Consider the following 14,860-nt stretch of genomic DNA (forward strand, 5'->3'; position numbering starts at 1 on the left):
GGAGCGGTGCAGTTGGCATGCTCAAATGGTGCCACAGTACCAGCAGCACAAGGTATGCTTCCCTTGGAAAAGAAGGGGCTCATGGTGATTTTCAGCATGTTATCCTGCAAACACCTTTCAGGCAGAAATGAGTCCCTCTACCTACCCTGAAGTCATGCCATTCCTGCAAGTTGCAACGAAGTGCCTGAGAGGAGGAGTGAAAGGGCTTGTAGGACCCTTTTACATAATTTAATCCTTTACATGAGGGCTACAAATCCACACTTCATCTTGTCCCAGCACACTTCAAGGCACCAAAATGAAATTGCCTCTTACCTTGTCTTTGTATAAAAACCCTGAGCAGTGGATGAGCACTTGAAACAGCCTTGAAGAAGTTGTCATCATTATTAATTGGGAGAAGGTCTCCATGTACATCAGCATACCCAATCATCACTTCCAGGTTGGCTATGTGATGAATGTGAAGAATGAGTTTGTAGAAGTCTTCAAACTTTCCTGGCTTGTAACGATCCAGTGAGAATCTTCTGAACTCTGCCCCAAACTGCAAGAGAAGAAAGAAAAAAGCGCATCTGCTGTCAAACATCATCACAGCCCAGTGTTCTACCTTGGCATTTGAATCTGGCGTACATCACCTCTCTCTTTCTGTGACTGGTATGGTCACATATTGCTACATTCAAGTCTACAAATGGCTTTTTATGTCTTTACATTAGAACAGAACCATGGTGCTACTGAGACAACACCCTGCCTGAAAATAGATATGCTCAAGTGTGCCACCTTAAAAGAAAGGGTATTTTTAAAATATTACGTTTTCATTAAATCCTCTAGAGGATAATTGCATTTGTAGGATTTAACTTTGAAGCTCCATAGTTAATTGTCACCATCTCAGGCATCCATAGAACCATTCTTCTCCAAAGCAGAAGTGTTCACTCTACTGCTTTCAAAAGAAGTTATACAGCTATTCAAACCACCTTATAAAAATTCTTGACATGTTTCCGGCCAATACCACTAGGATCCCAACCACAAGACCTTTAAAGAAGCATGGTGTGCAAGTGCACAGCTTGTTATTAGGAAATGCACTCCCTCTACATGCCCCCTAAATTTCCCAATATCCATACAGAAGGAGGAAAGTTCTTATTCTAAGTTAGTTCCTGTGGATTTAATTTTTCCGTCACTCCACTGGTTGGTTGGTTGGTTTTTTTAAGCTTTACAGACCAGTAGGTGGTTGTTAAAAAGGGGGTGGAGAGTGATTTTGCACAAGACAATTGTAAAGTGCTATAAATCCATGAAGTTATAAAAAAATAAATCAGAAAGTGATTGAGGAAAACATTTCAATGGACCTTATTTCTGATATTAGAAACCAAATATGCTATTAAGAGCAGAAGGAAAAAAATTAATGCTCTAGTCAAGGAAATAAAGAGTGAAAAAAACATCTAGTTAAACTAAGTAGCTTAAATCTTTCTGGTACATTAAGTTTCATAACTCAGATTGTATAGTACTAGTAAACCCCTGTTCATCAAATGAACCTCTAAATCACATGAACTCATTCCTGAAAGCATGGAGCTGCATCCACAAATCCAAGAAAAAGAAAGACTGTTACCAGGATCTCAAGGAAGTTCTCATTTGCAGTCAGTCAATACCCACATAAGAAACCAAAGGCAAAAAACCAACAAGCAAACAAAAATTTTGAGAATTTTCTGTAGATAAATTCTTCCTCAAAATGGAGAATGACTTGCTTAGAGGTCCTCAACCTCTAAGGTTGAGGTTAAATCAACTTACACATGCAAACCACTCTTTTGACGGGACTAACAAAATTATGAATCATCACCATAATCATCTTCAAGCAAAAAAAATAACCAACAACCAACCCTACTGGCTCCAGCTTTGGGTGCAAACATATTCTCAAATTACTTCCACAGTTATGAAAACCCCACTTTTCAGCATCAAAGCCTAGCTATGATCATTTAAAAGCTTGTTTAGTCAAATTACGCTGCTTGTTTGTAATATTAACTGCTAGTTCCAGTTTGGATTTCAATTCAGAGTGCCCATCCAAACGCACAAAAGCTGAACAAACCACAGCTGGTTCCAATGGAGGAAGAACAGTCCTCCTTTGTCCTTCATTCCCTGTTGCTCTCCAGAAAAATCCAAGTGGCAACTTACTTCTACTGACACATTTCAAACAAACAAACAAACAAAAAAAAGCTAGTCTTTTTATTTAAAAACCATCTTAAATTTTTCTTTTTCCTAGATTCAAACAAGAAGCAACCATCTTAAAGTGTCAAGTTTAGCATCTACATGGCAGACTAAATGGGCAAGAACAAGACATTTGTAGGCTTTGTTTAGAACTGCATCTCCTGCTCTGCACACCTGAAGAGGAACCTGGGATTCCTTCAGCTGAAAAAAGTGCCAGGCCAGGGTATCCACACGTCAATCCCAGTAACCACAATTTTACTGGACAGACAACTTGTTCACAACCATTAGCATGCATGCTGCTTTGCAAGGACCCGGAGGCTGTGCAGTCTCCCCCAGCCAGCATACCCATCTTACACGACCACCCAGACCCTTGCCCCGCATGGTCTGTCAGGCAGCCCATCAGTCCTGCTCTGTCTGGCACACCCAAGCTCCCGTACTCTGGCATTGCACTCAGCAGGAAAGCGACACAGGAAAGGTGAGAGGGAAGAAGCAAAGGTGCTCGTGTACACCTTGATTTGATCCAAAGTTCAGCTTAAGCTACCACATGAAAGGCTGGTGAAAGGGCCCAGCAGACACATCTGTATCAGCAGAGTGTGACATATGGGTAACCATCCAGCCATTGGGACACAACTGCAGACTTGGGGTGCTAAGGTCTGACACAAATGCTGTGTAATCAAATGAACCTGTTCACATGTGCAGCCTCAGGAAAGCCCAAAAGACAATTTCCCTCACCTGGGAATTGGACAACCACAAACAAATCCAAGTGATGTCACTTGTGCTTTTTGCATGATGCAGCTCTTCAAGGCAAGGGAGCTGAAAGGAGTGTGCAGAGGGAAAAAGCCTCTTCAAAAGAGATCTAAGCAGATAATACAGATGTTTTGCTGTTTAAAGGTTAGTACTACTGTACTAGTAGTTTAGCTGGATAATTCACCCTGTGCACATTCACAGGCAGCAACCATTGTCAACAGGTCTTTTCAGAAGTGGAGAAAAAAAAAAATGCTTCAGCAGTGGTCGTTCATTCACCATCTCTCATGAGGTTGATACAGTATCACAGTAATAAGTTCTACAGTACCACACAGCTTGAAGACTGGCTGCTCTGCATTGTATTCAGTCAAGACTTCAAGATAACATACTCCACAGATCTTCCAGAAACTACAAATTCCGACGGCTTTACACAGATAGCCAAGATGACTATCTGCTTTTCTAAGCTACAAAGTTCATCTTAAGTATACTCCTCCATAGAAAGAGACACGAGGACTAGTGTCTGCCAGCAGTCTCTACCAGAACAATACTGTATTACACTGTTTGATAAACTAACAGTTTTAACAAGCAGATTAGTTTTCCATAATGAAGTCAACTGTTTTGACCTATTTATCTAATGCAAATACAGCATCTAGTATTGCAGAAGAGGACAGGAGAGTCCAAGGGAACTTTTTAGAAAAATTTGATCAGACAGAGCAGCACATTTTCTTTTACAAAGAATAAGATCTGCACCAAGATCCTTCAAAGTATCAGCCAGCAACTATACTTCCTGTCTGCAGCTAGATGACAAAAACCACCCAGCAAAATGCTATAATCAAGCAGAAGCCCTGAGCAAAAACAGATGCCAAGAAAAATTAGCAAAAAAAGAAAAATCTAAGTGTTCCAATAGAAGTTGTGTTAAAGAAGAAAGTCAGAGCCAGCTGACCAAAACTTACACAGGTTGACCAAGAGCAATAAAGTGCTTTTTTTCCCTGGTGAGGGGGGGACCAGAGGTCAGAAGAGAGGAGGGAGCAGGACTTTGAGGTTTGTTTACTTGATGGGCTGCTATTTTGTGAAATGAAAGAGTTATTTGCAAGCAAAACAGACCAATGTTTTTTTTCTTTAAATGTTAAATTTCCAGAGTTTACAGGAGCAAAACCAAAATGCCCTATTTTTATGAGGTGCCATCCCTCTAGTTTATTGCTGGCTTTGAGTTCAGGCTATTGTAGTAAGAAAACTTTAAAGAGCAACATTTCACAATCAACATGAATTATATTAGCCATCTACTTCTCCCATGAATTAAATATCAGGAACAGAAAGAAAAACAAAAACTTTAATCCTTGCATAGACTGTATTTTCTGCTTATCTGTGAGATTTTCAAAATGGGGAGGACCTGATCGTGGCTCCTTTATCAGTGAGAAGGAACAGAGGCTAAGCCAGAGGAGGTGGCATGACACTGAATGTAAATGGTTTTATGCTGGCTGACTTAAACTAGGACTTCAGAGCTTTGCTGTCACATTCATGTGTGTTTCTCTGTTCTCCCTTTCTCCCCCAGCCACGTCTTCCCCAGCTCACCCAGCACTCTTGCTCTGCTCCGACTCTCACAGCAGTTGTCACTAGTCTCAAAATGCCACCAGTTAAGCAGATGTTCTCTGTAACAAGTTCTGTCTTCTCCCCTTCTACTGCCTGCCCCAAAGCAGCTCTGCTCCATCCCAAGGATCAAGCCGATGGGAAGTGTGGGATTTTATGTTCTGCTCAGTTCCCTGCTCACCTCTTGCTATTTCTTCCAAGAGACAGTCACAAAAGCAAGACAGCCTCTTTTGTATGTGCCCTTCAAAGGAACCCCATCACAGACAATCTCACTACTTTCTCCCCCAAACTTTTTTCCTGATCGACATCGTGCCACACTCCTACACTTCTCCTTTGTATTCTTCCCTTTCACTCCCCCATAAAAATGCAGTTATGCTTCAACATCTTCAGCTCTTAGAACAGTCTCTACCCACAAAGAAACCCAGTGCTTCCACTTCTTTCTCATGCTTCTTGGACACAATGCTTCATGACTCTGCTTTTCATTTGAAGAAAGCCTTCACAATGTCTCCAATCCTCTTTAGCAGTCTGTGAGGCTCAGTCTATGACCACGCTGTTCTCTCTTCTGCACCTACTCAGAAAACAAATTCAGCTTCTTTCTCTGTCCCAAACACTCTCATACCAACTTCTGATTGTGAGATGTGCCTTCTATGCAATCTCTTATTGATCTCTTCAGAGATGCTCAGCTGTCAGCTCAACGAGGTAAGCTAAGCTTACCCGTTTCCCTGCTTCAGCTACCTTCTTTCATGATTATTGGGCAGAAGACCATTGCCTTCCCCAGCACCTGGAACTTCAGTACCACCTTTCATCTAGGCAGTTCCATATATCTGTGCATTAATTCCCCAGATCTTTTCTGCCCAGTATCTTAAACGTACCCCATTCAGCTACTTGTCTGCACAGCTGAACTTTGCCTTTATTTCTGCTCTGTACTTCTCCCTAGCTTTCCTAAACACCACTCTGTCTCACAACCACCCAGCTATTTCTTAGTTGGTGGTAGTTGTTAAAATAGCTATCCACAAAAGCTATTTTCCCAACTTGTTCTGAACTCATCATCCCTTTCTTTGCCACTCCTGCTCCAGTAGCTCCTCTCCTATCAGCTCACCCATGTAGCTGCTTTTTCTCCCTAACATCTCTCTCAGTCAGTACTGCCTCCAGGCAGCATAAAGTGCCAGCCTTCTGCACTGCCTCAACTCTTGATTCTTAAACCCACAGTGCTGTTCTCTTTCAAGAAGCAGTCATTTGTAGCAAAGCCTTTAAAATAAATCTTTGACTTCAGTGGTTGGTCTGCCTTTCCAAAAGGAAATGTCTTCCTTTCTTCTTCCAGTCCCCTATATCTCTGGAAACAAACCACAGTCTGTTTGCAAAGGATGTAGACCAAGCTTATCCTGTATTTTCAAGAGAACACTGAGCACCACACACACCATCTCACCACACAGCTTTAGCACAAATACAGCACAGGATACATACATCCATGGCATGTCACCATCAGCATTAGGACAAAAAGGAACATTTGGCTCCTTGCCACCCAGAGGGACAAAAGAACACTGAATCAGGTCTGCCAACAGCAGACTGGCTTCCTGCAGAAAGGCAGCCCTGCAGGTCTCCAGCAAGAGCAAACAATTTTCCGAGCACTAAGAGTAACCATCTGCATGGTTACAAACCACCTGTAACCAGTAAGGGCTCTGTCTGGTTCCAAACTGATTAAAAACCCTTTTAGTTTCTGCCAGAGGTTTCCCCATGAGCTCAGGGCCAAGAACAGCTGCAGAGAAGTAATTTGATGCACACGCACACCCCTAGCTAGACCTGACATGGACTGGAAACAGCTGTGCAGGGAGGAAGCAGGAGGGATGGCCCCAGGTCGGGTGGCCCTGGGGCTGGTGCACCACACCCTGCCCCAAACACTTCTGCCTCAATTAACTTCAGGAATTTCCAATGGGAACCGGACTAGACTACCTCTGCACTGGTATATTTTGCCTTCACTTAGAAGGAGGGAATGTCTCCAGAGGTAAATCTCATCTTTAACTTCTGGCCTGCATTGTAAAGGTAATTAGGGGCAAGCAATCAATCCCTGGAAGAGCATTTCTTCATTACTAAAAGCTCAGATTAAGTGCATGCAAAGTCTCTTGCAAATGGAATGATAAGGGACTACTGAGGCAAGCGCCATTAATTCAGGGGTGTCCTGAAGAGCTCCTTGGAGGTAGCTAGTCCTGCAGCCTGGCAGAGGGGGCCTCCACAGGTATTTTAACCTCACACGGGAGGCATTCCTTTCTGATTTGGCTGTAAACAACTTTTCAACTCTAAAGAGCACCTCAGCAAATTAAAGGTCTATTGTTCAGTGTCCCTTAAGACTGCCTCGGTGTGGTGAGACTAAAATTCAGAGACATAAAACAGACTGGCTGGCTGAAGTTTGAAGCAGATCAGAAATTCCAGGCTAACTAATTACTAGGCTAAAAATTATACAAGCAAGTGTGAGAACCTGGAGGCAGGATCAAGAATATGAGAGCATGAAAGATTATGAAACACAAGGTAGCAACCCTAGCCTTCTGGTCAATGCATCGTAGGGATACTGACAGCCACCCGATTAGCACAGCTAGCACCCAAGCCTGTAACAGTATACTAACTTCAGAACCACTCTAGAGGAACTATCATCTTTTGGTAACCAGGTTTTGAATTTTTGTTATGCAGGACCTGAGACTACAGCCCTACAGTCCCCTCCTCTATCCCATGCCCTGTGAAGCCAGGAAGCTCAACGCACATGTCTCAGCATTCCCCATGTCCTACAGGCATGACAGCTCTCATAGTGCCAAAGCATAGGTCAGAAAAGATAGTTACCTTGTGCTGGTGCTTTTTGCAGCTGACGCCTGAGCAGAATCATAGCAAAATGACTTGTCTGTACAACACTCTTTCAGCTAAAAAGTTTGGGACATTCATCTGTGAAGGACAGAAAGCACACACAGGACCAACTGTTGTGGCTCAGCTACTGTGTGGTAACTTTTTTAGCTGTGGTCACTTTCTCTCAAGTCACCTAACCATTTAAAGACAGACTTCAGTCTGCTAAGACATGAGCACTTCAGAAAAATTTCCTGCTATGAAAACCAAAGACTTGCAATAACAGAGAAACCAGGAGTTTAGTAGATGCTGTTTAGCACATCAGAATAAATACAATACCTGCTGTCAGAAGGTCAGCAAATGGGGAGGGAAAGGAACAGCGGCAAGACTTCATAAGAGATTAATGTTTACAGTTTCTTGACATTTTGCAACAACCCAGACTTTCTCAAGTTGCTATTGCTGTGGCATACTGTCTTCATTTGAGAGGGGGAAGCACCGTGATTTTCTGAGTCTGTGCCACATTTGGTTTGCATACAAATACGTTTTGAAGCTCAAAACCAGAAGTTAAATCAGCTGCTTACAGGGCTTTTCACTGCACTTAGTTTTATTCTAGGTCTGACATGTATGACTTTAACTTGGAAGACTCTAAAGTATTGCTTAAAAACTTAAAGCAGACATAAAGTCTGTTTTAACATCCTGTCGGTTGATAAAGAGTGATGCTTTTTTTATTAATTTTGAAGTGTGCTACACATGGAAAACATTTCTTAAAACTTCAGAAAACCTGTAAGGCTTCAGAGTTAGAGTGAAATCAAAGTACAAAAGGCTGCAAAACCACAATCTGCAGATCTCTCTCACTTAGTTAACACCAAACAGAGAAGAACCAGACCTTTAAAATCTCTTTATGGGCACTGGAAATAGCAAGTTTGCTCTTACTGCTATTGCTACAGTTACAACACTGATTGATGTTATACTTCACATTGTTCAAATACACAGTGTGTGTGTATTTGTGTGTCTAGCTATATATAATAGCTAGACAGTCAGGTGGACATGTGATATTGCTCAGGTGTCTGAGCAGTATCAGCAACTTTTGGAGGGGAAAAAAAAAAAAGGGACGTGAAAGGTTTAAAACAGCTATTGTAATGTTACAAGCACAGGTACACTCGCCCTAAGAAGAGATGACACATAAGCAGGCCAAACCACCCACAAGCTGTTTGGATATTACATCAATCTAGTAGCTGGGCAGGTCTGCTGTAGCCCTGACTTCCACACTTGCCTAAGACCAAAACACATCATTGTATCTGTTCGAGACTTCAGAAGAGCGCGGAGCACAGCTGATCCCAAACATGCTCTCTGTCTTTAAGGTCCAGAAAAGTATCACATCCGTACTCTAGATACACCAAAATATAATTGAAGATCTATTAAATACCCATTTGCAGCCTCCATCTGAACACCAGCATTTACTGGAGCAGAGTCAGAACAGGATGGGAGAAAAGGAAAAAAAATATGGTTATAGTTAACTGGATATATTTATCTTAATGAATTTGTTTATAGTACTAGGATGTTAATCACATCACTGTTAATTTGTAAATCAGTTTGTAATGCAAGAAAACATGACACTATTACCAAGGCAGAAATGTCACAGTCAGCACTTGAGTCAGGTAGCTGTGTTTATGTAATTCTCAGCCATCACCAAAAGTTCCTATGATTCAGCAACAAAAAGGACTTTTTTCCAAAGGACTATTTTTCAGGGAAACATGAAAATGAACTTATATTCATACATACAGCTTGCAAGAAATAATGAAGTAGTAGTAAATAAATGTTCTTCTGCTGCTTTTAAGCAAAAAACAAACTTGTCAGTTTCCACGTGCAAAAAATACAGTTTCACAAACAATTCAAAGGGCTACCGTTTAAAGGCCTGAGGCAATCTTATAACTCTACTGTTTCATAATATCCAAGTGACTCGAAAAGAAATATATACTTGGGCTGATAGTTAGCCTCCTATTTAAAAAGCAATTTAATTAGAAACAGAAAATTAAAAAAAAAAAAAAACACCCAAACAAAACAAACAAAAAAAACAGGAAACCTCTCTTTTCACTCAAAGCAGGACAAGAGATTTGCTACATGGAGGTGTAATTAAAGAGAAGTCTCATCATTGATGTAGGAACTCCTATTTTTAAAGTATTTGTTTTTCTGTAGACTTATACTCAAGAGGAAAGAGACCTGCAACCTCTCTGTAAAGCTACAGAGAGAAAATGAAAGTTAGGTTTGGGATCTTGTGGCCACAGGCAGGATTCTTAAGAACACAAAAAAAAGTGCCACCCATGGCATGTGCTGGAGCTCTTGGTAAAAGTGAGGAGAGAGAAAGGGTCATCTGGAAACCTTTTTCAGAGATTAGAGGCAACTTCTTCAGAGGGGACAGATACTTCACTTGTCACCCGATGAGGGAAAGGAGTCAGTGAGTACTCGACACATGAGAATACACAGTTGTTTTAAAGCCAGGAAGATAATGTGTTTTCAGATCCTGTCTAAAAGGGCTGAAACATTAATCCTGAGCTACACAGACAACACCTAGATAAGAACAGAGCTTCTAATGTACTCTGTTGTGGAAGACAGGAGAAGAGGGATAAGGTGTAATTACAACTCAATTAAATATTTTCCTACAACATGCGCCAATTTCTAAGTAGGTTTCTCTTTATCCTTCTGCTTACATATCTAGCCATAAGATTTTAAGTATTTTTATTATAAGGCCAGCTCTCAGGGGAGGAGACAGAGGAAGAGAGGAAGCACCGAGCCCAAGGGAAGAGGACTTCTTAAAGCAGAAGACTATAGCAATTCCCATCACTTTCATTTCTGAAAACAGAAGTGCACACAGATGACTGATGATCTATTTTCCCTTTCGGTATTTGATGCAACACAGTGATCTGGGAGGCTTCTGCAGTTGCCCAGAGAAAAAGTGACCTGACATACACCAAGAGGTATTACACAGTGCCACAAAGTTCATCCCTCTGCAAAAACATGTCACCAGAGAACATATCACTGCAGATGTTCCCACCAGGTAGCCACAAGGCATAAAAATATCCACTGACACGAGCACTGAAGCATGCTTCTGGGCCACATTCCCAGTGGGGTTGATGGGTGGGACAGGCTAGGTCCAGGGAAGGCACAGGCTGGTTTAAACCATGTGAAATCCGATCATGCACAAAGCTCAAACTTCTACTGGACAACAAAAGAGGAATACTGCCTGCAGTTTTTGGCCCTTCAGCACAAGAAGGATTTTGAAAAACTGGAGTGAATTCAGCCACCAAGATGCTCCCTACCATCTCTCCCCCACACCTTTTTTTTGTGTGTTTGTTTTTGTTAAATAATCCTGACACACATCAGGAATCTTAACATTCAAGGATATTAGGGGACTGCCAGAGAAATGTCTTATCCAGTATAGTACTATGGATCTGACAAACTCTCCCCTTCCAATAACCAAGTGCACAAACCAATTTTCAGGAACTTTATTTTGGAGAAAAGGAAACAAACTCAGGAAATCCAGGAAAATCTTCATCACTTTTCACAAAAGCCATTTCTGAATTGTGACTAATGCAACACACCAGCTGGGTAGTGGCTTATCCTTAAGGAAGGAACCACCTGGTTACTGTAACAGAGACAGGGATATCAAAAACCCAACCTTTGCAGACTATCATCCATCTGACTCCCCACAGCTGTTTTTTCCACAGCTCCTTCACATTCAACTCGATCTTCACAAAAGGAGAAAAGCTATTTCATGCCACTGTGTAAAAACAACGCTCTCTCACACCCGCTCCTACGCTAAAAGGGATTCCACCTGCCCAAGGCCCGCCACTTCCCCAGCCTTTGAAAAGCCACCTGAGAATCCCTTGATCCCTGGCCAGCAGCATGCCCTGGCGCGGAGGCTGAGCTGCACCCACCTCCACTCACCTGGCAGCCTGCGCTCCCAGGCGATAGCTGCAAAATCATGAGTTCTCAGACTCAACTTTCGAGTTCTCAGGCAGGTCTGGGCAGGCCTCGTACTTACAAAACACAGGCAACTAAATGTTCAAAAGGCTGACTACATACGGCTACCAAAAGCAGCATTATTGAACCTTTTTGTCTTCCCAGCCTTAAATAATTCACCCAATACAGAAAAAAAAACAAATGCCAATCTGTACCTGCAGCATGACAACCCAGTGATCCACAGGGAAAGGGGAAAAGACAGCCTCATAACTGACTCTAGATAACTATGTTTTAAGGTGTAAGGTCTTTATACAGTACCTTGCCATGTAACACTGGCTTTTCAGTAGATCTACTTCTAGCCATTGAATAACTCCATGTAAGGGAACCTATGAGCTTTACAGACAAAAGAAAACCATCTTGCAACGTCAGTACCAGCCTCTGTTTTCCAACAACCTGCAACAGCCTGCTACATAAACACTCTAAATGTTGATGTGCACAAGACACACTAACAGTATAACCCCACCAGCAAACTCAACAGCACAGCCTCCACTGACCCACACTGCATGTTAATGGACCATCACTGGGTGTAGGCCCTCAACCTGGTATTCTGAATTTTGCCTCTAAGTTTCTTTCCAATGCATTAAAGTTCCCTAAAGTTAACTTTTCGACTACCAGCAGCGACAACTCTGAGCTACAGAAAACCTCCAGTACACCCCTCCCATCCACACAAGTTTATTTTCCTTCTCTCCAGAAGTCTGCAGACATTCCTATACTTACAACCTCCCTAAAACACCCTGTGTCTATACAACAACATAGGACACACTTGCAGGATTCCTGCAGCTGTAAAGGAGGCTAAGAGCTGTAAATAGTGAGGTTCCTTTTTAATTGTTAATAGAACAAACTCAAGCTATAAAAACATAAAAGGGAGGATAACTTACAATATTTTTATCTGTGGTCGAAGTTTTAGTTTGAAGCTTATGAAGTGCAGGAACTAGAAAACAGAATCTAGAGCATTTGGGGGCCACAATGTTGCAAGTGGGTCACACCTTACGGTACAAATTGAACCAAAACTTTCCAGCAAAGGAATGCAGCTTTCCAGGCCACCTGAGCCCCCTTCAAGTGGCAACAGAAGGAAGGTTAGGAAACGCGGACTTCCACCTACGTTTCAAGGTGGCATGTTTAGAAGTGTTTGAAGAGTCCCTTGGACATCAGGTAGTTCTGCCACTGAAGCCATCCGACCATCCTAAGGCCTATGTGTTACTCAAGGCTGTTTGACCCGAAGGCAAATACTACCAGCAGCACAGGACAAAAGCTGGGAGCACTGAGCACAAAGGCCCAAAGACACTGCATCCAATACCATCTAAACAGGAGATCAGGTCTGTACACAATTCCAGGACACTCTAATGCTACTGCACACTCTTTTCAACGTACGCACTGCTTATGCCTTTCCTGTTAAAGGTATATAAGACACAAGCTGGCAGGGAAGTTTCTCCGTGTTGCTTAAACGCTACTTATTTTTGCACACAAAAGAGGCAGGCCAGATTTTGATGTCCTGGTTCAACCAAGAGTGGCCAGAGCCTCTTGAAGAGGCCTCAGCGTGGCCAACGACGGACACAGCCAACGATGCCATTCTTTAAGGAAGCAGCGCCCTGGCGGGCAGCTGTTCCCGCACATGACAAACCTGCAGGTCAGCATTGCAATACCCTAGCCCAGCAACACAAGCCTGCAAACCCTGGCTGGCTTAAGGCGGGTGCCGGCACCCGCAGGTAACACCTGGCAAAGCCGCCGCAAGAGGGTGAAGCTTCCCGCGGGCCTCGCTGCAGCTTCTCCCGCTCCCGTCTCCCGCAGGATTCCGGCACGACCAGCACCGTCCGGGGGGGACCCGGCCCTTCTCCCTCCCAACCCTCCGCTGCTCTCGCCAAACCGCGCCGGGGGACCCGACCCAGCGCCCGGGAGACGGCTCCGGACCCCGCTCGGCGTGCTCCCGCGGCTGTGCGGGGCAGGGGCACCGCCTCCGCTACCCCTCCCGGCCCGAACCCCGGCCCTCCCGCCGGCCGGGGCGGCCGCCGCTTCCCCAGCTGCCCCACAAAGTTAGCGGCGAAGCCCCCGCGGCGAAACAAAAGACCGGGCGGGAGCGGCGCGGCCCCGGCGCCCGCCCGCACCACCGCGGCGGCGGCTCCGGGGGCGGGCGGGGAAGGGTCGCGGCGCCGCCGCCGCCGCCTCACGCCGGGCACGGGCGGCTCGGCCGGGGGCGAGGCCGGGAGCCGAGCCCGGCGCGGGGATCCCGCCTCTCCGCGGGCAGCCGCCAGCCCGTCACCGCGCTGCGGGCAGCGCCGGGCGGGGAAGCGGCGACAGGGGGGTGCGGGGGGGGGGGGGGGCTCCATTCATTTTCGGAGCGGCAGGGGCAGGGGCGCCCCCGGCCGCGGGGCGAGGCCGCGCCGCGCTCTCCTCACCTTGCTCTTCACCTCCACCGCGCTGCACTCCAGGTACCGCAGAGTCTGAGACTTGTTGAAGCTCCGGTTCATCTTCCCGGCCCCGCTGCCCGCACCGCACACCCCCCCCCCCCCCCCGCCCCCCCCGCGGGCCGCGAGCCCCCGGGCCGCCCCGCGCGCCGATCGCCCCGCCGGCGGCACGCGGCGCCCCGCGCCTCCCCCCGCCCCCCCTCCTCCTCCTCCTCCTCCCCGCGCCTCGCGCCGCGGCGCAACGGCCACTTTTGTCCCCGCGCGCCAATGAGAGCGGCCGCTCCGCTGGGCTCGCGCTCCGGCTCCCCAGCAGCCGCGCGCCCGCGGGTGGCGGCGGCGGCGGCGGGCGGGCGCCTGGGCCGGCTGGCCACGCCCACCCGGCAGGCCACGCCCACCCCGCGCGCGGCTCGGCCCCGCCCCGCCGCGCTTGGCCACGCCCCCCGCCGCCGCCGGAGCCCCGCCCCGCCCCTCCGGAGGCGGCGGGAGATGGGGCGGCGGGGCCGGGGGGCCCGGGGGGGTGCGGGGGGGCTGCCGCACCGCGGGAGCTGCCCCCGCTGCGGTGGAGCCGAAGTTGGGCCTCGGGGCGGCGCGGGGGTTTGGCCGGCCGGCCTGCGGTGCGCACCCCGTCCCGCCGAGCGCGGGTTGCAGCCGGGGCTGGAGGGGCTGCCGGGCGCTGCTGGAAGGCGTTGCCCCCCGAGGGCTGGCAGCGGTGCTGTGGCAAAATGAAATCGCGCTGTTCTGGGGCGGTGTTGGGCCCCGGCGCTTGGCAGGCGTGTGTCCCTGCCTGGTGTCACAGGTGTTGCCGTCCGGTAAAAGCGCTTTGCCGCTGTTTTTACCATCGTGGAATCACAGAACGGGCAGGAAGGGACCTTGAAAACCCATCTAGCTCCAACCCCTCCGCATGGGCAGGGACACCTCCCACTAGACCAGGCTGCTCAGAGCCCCATCCAACCTGGCCTTCCAGGGAGAGGCCATCCACAGCTTCCCTGGGCAACCTGTTCCAGCATCTCACCACCCTTAAACTAAAACATTTCTTCCTAATGTCTAACATAAATCCACCCAGTCTACTTAAAAGACTTTACCCCTTGTCCTGTCAC

At 46.5% G+C, this 14,860-nt stretch overlaps 1 protein-coding gene across 1 annotated transcript in view; it reads right to left on the minus strand.

Annotated features, from left to right (window-relative positions):
• PARD6G (par-6 family cell polarity regulator gamma) overlaps window positions 1–13,839 on the minus strand; it is a 67,003-nt gene extending 53,164 nt beyond the window's left edge. Inside the window, exons 1-2 of the mRNA XM_051609138.1 lie at window positions 13,755–13,839; window positions 313–535 (exon numbers count right to left, since the gene is read on the minus strand). Coding sequence (XP_051465098.1) covers window positions 313–535; window positions 13,755–13,826 — 295 coding nt within the window. The 5' untranslated portion in view covers window positions 13,827–13,839. The remainder of the gene's footprint in view (window positions 1–312; window positions 536–13,754) is intronic.
• Between the last annotated feature and the right edge of the window lie 1,021 nt (window positions 13,840–14,860).

Source organism: Apus apus, chromosome 2 (assembly GCF_020740795.1).
Source record: "Apus apus isolate bApuApu2 chromosome 2, bApuApu2.pri.cur, whole genome shotgun sequence".
NCBI lineage: Eukaryota > Metazoa > Chordata > Aves > Apodiformes > Apodidae > Apus > Apus apus.